Source organism: Cornus florida, unplaced genomic scaffold, assembly GCF_030987335.1.
Source record: "Cornus florida cultivar Cherokee Brave unplaced genomic scaffold, ASM3098733v1 CherokeeBrave_3.0.0_Hap2_Chr09, whole genome shotgun sequence".
Taxonomy (NCBI): Eukaryota; Viridiplantae; Streptophyta; class Magnoliopsida; order Cornales; family Cornaceae; genus Cornus; species Cornus florida.
In genome coordinates this window covers 81,105,446-81,111,835 of record NW_026775579.1, presented here as the reverse complement: position 1 = coordinate 81,111,835, position 6,390 = coordinate 81,105,446, and the positions used below count along the sequence as shown (strand labels likewise).

At 35.4% G+C, this 6,390-nt stretch overlaps 1 protein-coding gene across 1 annotated transcript in view; it reads left to right on the top strand.

The window, feature by feature from the left end:
- The first annotated feature begins 375 nt into the window (after positions 1 to 375).
- The window catches only part of LOC132274614 (uncharacterized), a 6,220-nt gene continuing 205 nt past the window's right edge, over positions 376 to 6,390 (top strand). The window contains exons 1-8 of the mRNA XM_059775932.1: positions 376 to 872; positions 1,247 to 1,417; positions 3,555 to 3,789; positions 4,822 to 5,044; positions 5,262 to 5,416; positions 5,760 to 5,805; positions 5,881 to 6,046; positions 6,124 to 6,390. The exon at positions 6,124 to 6,390 is cut by the window's right edge and continues 205 nt beyond it. Of these exons, the coding sequence (XP_059631915.1) occupies positions 501 to 872; positions 1,247 to 1,417; positions 3,555 to 3,789; positions 4,822 to 5,044; positions 5,262 to 5,376 (1,116 nt within the window). The 5' untranslated portion in view covers positions 376 to 500 and the 3' untranslated portion in view covers positions 5,377 to 5,416; positions 5,760 to 5,805; positions 5,881 to 6,046; positions 6,124 to 6,390. The remainder of the gene's footprint in view (positions 873 to 1,246; positions 1,418 to 3,554; positions 3,790 to 4,821; positions 5,045 to 5,261; positions 5,417 to 5,759; positions 5,806 to 5,880; positions 6,047 to 6,123) is intronic.

The window sequence follows — 6,390 nt, the reverse complement described above, 5'->3', positions numbered from 1 at the left end:
CTTATTTGAAATATTAAGAAGTATAACTAGACTATAGTCTTAGACCTTTAAGCTTTCTATTTTAAAAATTAAAAAATAAAAAATTACCACTTATCCTCGGAGACTCAAGCTGAATAATATTTACTAGTCTACAAAATAAACCTAGAACTACACATATCATTTTAATTCTATATTTTCACACTCTATGAGAGTAGAATTTAGCGCTATACTTTTACACTCTATAAGAGTTGAATTTAGCGCGTTGGAGTTTATGGCTCAACCCTTGAGACTCTTAACCATTAGGCTACCGTGCGGGTTAAGTTGAATAATATTACTCCGTATTTGAGATGGGCTCGGACAAGCAAATACCAAAACTGGGTCGGGTCTTTTGCAGCCCATTTCATGTGGCATCATGCAACCCGTTTACATGAAGATCCATCATTAGTAATCAACAACATCCAATTTCAATTCCTGAATTCTCGAAGTCGTACCTATAGTAAAAACATACCGAGATACAGCCAATGGCCGACATGTTGGAAGCTGCTGTAGCAGCTCATGCTTACGCTCATCATCATCTCATTCCCGCCACCCCATCTCTTTCTCTTCCACTGAGAAATGCAATAATCAGAACAACAAGAAGGACATGGAAGCATAGAGCTGTTACTTCTTCCTCTTCGACCCAGAATCAAACAGTTGGTGGGCTATTCTTGCCAACCCAAATTGACAAACATAGAACCAATGGCAATGATGATAAGAAAGCAAAAACGAAAAGGGTCTTCTTCTTAGATGTTAACCCCCTTTGTTACAGAGGAAGCACCCCCAGCTTACACTCCTTCGCTCATTGGATTTCGCTTTTCTTCACTAGTGTCAGCCGCTCCGACCCTGTCATTGCTGTAATCTCTCTCTCTCTATATAGACACACACATCTATACACACACAATTGTTGATATATATGTACATACACCTGTAGCTTCGCTCTAGTGTTATCAGTGACCATGTTGTAAAGTGCAGGGCTTTGGAATGATATATCGGTTTCTTAAAATTTAGGGTACTATAATTGGTAATTATGGTATCTATGTTCAAAATGGAACCAGGATCCTCTCTTATGCCGTTTTCAGCCTGTTCTGTGCCTTTACATTGCTTATGTAACGACTATACCATGATGTTTCATTTCGAAATGTAGCTGTTGCATTGTGATGTAGTGCATTGTAATTGTTAAGTTTTAAAATACAGATATGTTTTTTTTTGTGGTTGTTTTGGTATGTAGGTTATTGATGGGGAAAATGGTAGCGAGTATCGCAGAATGTTATTACCTTCGTATAAAGCACATAGGAGGAAATTCTTGAGACAGTACTCTGCTTCACAAAGATTTTCAAGTGGTCATGTGGGAAGGTCACATCAACTCATTGCAGACGTTCTTCGAGATTTGAATGTGCCTGTGAGTGAACTCGCGCTCATTTGTTGTTTATGAGATGCTTTCTAGGTATTATGTGTGTGGTATAATGCCAGATTCTAGCTGAAGGTTAAGTATTCTGGAAGTCAACAATTTACAACACGTTTGATGCATAGCTCCAGACATTCTATAACCTTCAGCGAGAATATGGAATTCAGCTTAAACCAAATACTACTACAACAGAAAAAGTCTGAAACTAGCTTTCTCCTAAATAAAGTTCTTTATTTTTACCGTCAATCTATAAGGCCGTCTAACAGTGGTGTAAGCAGGAATTTTCTTTAGTGGGAGCAATCTTTAATAGCAATAATATATATATATATATATATATATATATATATATAATTTGAACCAAAACAATATATGTAAAAATTAAAAGATTGATTTATTATATTTCTATTCAGTACATTCATAACAATTTTTTCAGATTATTCATTGTTGTTTCAAAATTGAGTTCATTTAATTAAATATACTAAAAAAAATCATATTCAATGAATCAAGAATAAAACATGAAAAAGAAAATAACACAGTTACCAGTTCTAATATATCACATATGTAAAAATTTAAAAATAAAAATCCATGATAACAGTTAATCTGTGATTTCATTGATTTGGGTTGCAAATAAAAACAAATTCCAAGTGTTATTTAGAGAATAATAATTAGTAACATGATTACACAAACTAAATTTTGAAAGAACAAACAAGCCCTAAAATAATTTTGATAGTAATAACTAATAAATTTTCTAATTAAAATTATAATATGAAATAATAATCGTAAATTTATATAATAAAAAAAATAAAAATAAAATCAGATTACCAGTCTGTCGCACTACTATACGACATCTTTCCATATAAAATTTAAAAAATTTAAAAGTTGAGTGGGGCAATTGCCCCCACTTGTCCCTATGTGGCTATGCCACTGCCGTCTATAATGCCAATGTTCAACTATATAGAACTAACAGTGAATTGGTTTCAGTTGAGGACTTCCATATTAGTTTCCAAGACTGGAGTAAAGCTGCAATCCCGATTCACTGACACACTCAAAAAATGATAAAATGCATGATAACTTATGCAATTGACTAACAGAATGCAGTTTATTGGTTTGTGATAAGAACTGTTGAATGTGTATCTGTGACTGGAAATTGAAATTCTTTCATACACTGTATGTCACTTGAAAAACATTCAGAACTTATTTCTGCTCCATTTGGTTTCCAATATATGGTGGAAAAGAAATGGGAAAATGGAAAGAGAACTGAATTTAAACATCTGGGAATGGAAAGTAAGAGCACAACCTCAAACAATCTCTGTCAGAAGTCAACAAAACATTAGATTGTTTGAGTTTTAGTGCTCTCACTACAATTCCTTTCCCAAATGTAAAAATTTAGTTCTCTTTCCTTTTCCCATTTCTTTTCCGCCATATATTGGAAATCAAATGGAGCTGAAATAAGCTATGAATGTTTTTAAGTGACATACAGTGTATTAGAGAATTTTAAATTTCAGTCACAAATACACTTTCAGCAGTTCTTATCACAAACCAATAAACTGCATTTTGTTAGTCAATTGCATTAGGTATCATACATTTTCTCATTTTTTGAATGCAAACGTGGAATGAATTGCAGCTTTCCTCCAGTCTTGGAAACTAATTTGATGAAACTCCTCAACTGAAACATTTTACTGTTAGATCTATATAGTTGAACATGTGCATTGTAGGCAGCCTTATTGATTGGTGGTAGCGATTTTTAACGTAGTGTCCAAAAAAGAACTTCAGATTTGGAATCATTTAGGAGAAGCTAGTTTCAGACTTGTTTTAAGTACTAGTGTTTGGTCTAAGCTGAAAAGAGTAAGAAATTATTTACTTTTTGCATGGTGAGAAACGTTGTGGCTACTGAAGAACTGGCAGATTGGCAGGCATGACAGAAATCAGTGCATTGCTTTTCCACATTCTATTTATTTATTGATTTAAGCAAAGAGTGTCAATTCTGGGCCCAACATTCCACAACCATCTGGAATATCATTTTCCACTCATCATGATATTAATCACAAGCACAAGGATTAAGTATGTCGAATTGCTGATAAATTCAGTTTAGATTCAGTAAGTTCATTATTGAGAATAAGGTTTACTGCAGGTCGTAAAAATTGAAGGCCACGAAGCAGATGATGTTGTAGCCACACTTGTCGGTCAAGCTTTAGGAAGAGGATACCGAGTGGTTATTGGTTCTCCTGATAAAGATTTCAAGCAGCTAATTTCTGACGATGTTCAAATTGTTATGCCCATGCCTGAACTTAACCGTTGGTCCTTTTACACGCTGAAGCATTACATAGCTCAGTACAATTGCGATCCATGCTCTGATTTGAGTCTTAGTAAGTATGTGATATTCTGTTGGATTTTCATTCTAAATTCAATTATATAATTTCCAAAACTTAGCGTGTGCTGCATGTATATGAATTAGATTGATGATAAGAAGTAAATCTTTTTTTTCTTATTACTGAGCTATCAAGGATCTTATAAAAATGGTCAGAAAAACTGTGTGTCATCTATTGCTACCTGTTGATTTTTTTATTTTTTATTTACTATTATTATTATTTTTTTGGGTGGGTGAGGGAGTGGGAGAAGGGGATTTAAGATGGGATATCATAATACAAGAGGCAAAGAGAGGGCTGAAAGCATTACAGAAGAAGGAAATAACAAATGAAAAAGGGAAAAGGGATGTCTTTAAAGAGCTGGTACGGAACCCTGTCAGCACAGGTTCCGTTACTCAAGTTTTCAATCTTCTCATGTTATTCTATTGGCATTCAGCTTATGAGGTATTTTTCTTGTTTTCTTTCCTTATTACATTGGAGTTAGTGGTCTACATGCTTTCTTGTATGGCCTGCATTGTTCTAGCTGTTGTCTTATTGTATATCCTGGTGGTATGTGGTGTGATTAGCCTATTGTGAGTTACTGTTCAAATGTTTGGAAGGCTGTATAGAAGTGTTTGCATTAGTTGGAAGGGGATGCTAGGTTAGGCCTTGGCATTGTGAGTCGCTGGTCAAATGTTTGGAAGGCTGTATAGAAGTGTTTGCATTAGTTGGAAGGGGATGCTAGGTTAGGCCTTGGCAGTTCCCTTAGCTGGTCTTTGCTCTAAAAGCATGTACCCCCAGTGCCCCTCTTACCTTTGTAGAAAGTCCTTAAGTTTTAGTCTCTACCATACAATCTTACTTATCGGGAACAAATGTTTTTCTTTCTTTCATTCTTTCGTATACTTGTTTATTTCTTGTACATTCAAAATTGTTTCACACTTTCCTAGAAAATACACAAAAACAATTTCATGATTCTCACACTTTTTGTCCCAGTTGGCTTTAATGTATTTCATATTCCTCTCAACCTTTTTAAATGAAGGTGTGATTGTGTAGGGTGTATCATGGGTGATGAAGTTGATGGTGTTCCTGGGATTCAGCATGTGGTTCCTGGTTTTGGTCGGAAGACAGCGCTAAAGCTTATAAGGAAGCATGGATCACTGGAAAATTTACTAAATGCAGCAGCAGTGAGATCTGTTGGCAGACAGTATGCACAAGACGCCCTTATTAAATATGCAGATTACCTGCGAAGGAATCGCGAAGTTCTTGCCCTGAGGAGGTAATGTTTTTCCCCGTGGTTCATTGTACAGTAGAACCTTGGGATTTACTTTTTTTCCAACCCATTTGAATTATACCATTATTCGAACCTAAGACCTGTTGGGAATTTAAACATTGCTACCAACAAGCTAGGGAACAAAGTGGTCACAGGAACTACTTTAATAGTGTCTTTTTGTAGCTGCTTCCATATAATGTTCTTTGCTAACAAAATCATACAGAGATGTTAATGTTCATCTTCAAGAGGAGTGGTTGTCTGAGAGAAACATCTGCAATGATATGGTGGTTTTATCGAACTTCATGAGATTGCTGGGAGAAACTCATAAGCTCAATTAGCGAAATAGATCTCATTCTTCAAATGGTTAAGCTCCAAAATGTAAGTGTTTTCAACTATTCAAATAGATGATTGAAGACAACCTTTTTTGGGAGTTAGTAGTATTTTACTAGTTTGGTTCCTAGTCTTCCTAAATTTGAAATTCGTGCTACCTTTTACTTAACATGTGTCATGATGCATTTCGAATTATTTATGGGCTCTACTGTTCTTGGATTATACAAATTCATAATAAGGTTTAAAAGCTGTGCAATCAATCCTTGCTTGCCCCATAGATCATTTAAATTAGATGGACAAACAATATCCGGTGCTGCTGTAATCAGATATGAAAAATATTTTATTTTTACTTTGAGACTCTTGTGGCTTAATTATTATCACTCTTCTACAGGCGCGCTCAAGGATGTATATGTGTTTGACTAGACATTCACAACTAGGTAAGTAAAACTTTTTCTAGAATGTGGAAGCTGCTGTTATATCTGAACTAAATCTGGTTAGTTTACTGTCTGCAGATGGTAAATAATATGCTTGATAATCAAGTCTTCTGAAACATTTCCCGATGAAACATCTTTAACATCAGTGCTTTCTAGCTGAGAGCTGATATTTCTTGGATCACAGAGTATGGAATAAAAACAAATGGCTTGTAGAACCTCAAGGGCTCATTACGCGCATTCCACTGTGAGTAACAGCTGCCCTTGTTTTTATACACTCTCTCTCTCTTTTTTCTCTCTTATTAGATCCTTGTTACACTGCAGTGAAGAATTAAACTTCCATGGGACATGGTGACTGGGAATGTTATCAGACATTATTCTGGTTCCATAAGGACTGGCTCGGGTTTGGTTAGACCGGTCAGGAGAACGAGAACTGCGGTTCCACACATGGATTTGATTTGGTATTGTATTTATTTTTCGAACTCAAATTATTAAAAGCAATGTCAGAGAAATGAAGCTTCAGAAACAGTTGTGCACTAGTGTCGTTCTTAAGTTGTTTTGGAATGGCTAAAGCATCACTTTGGGCTTGGT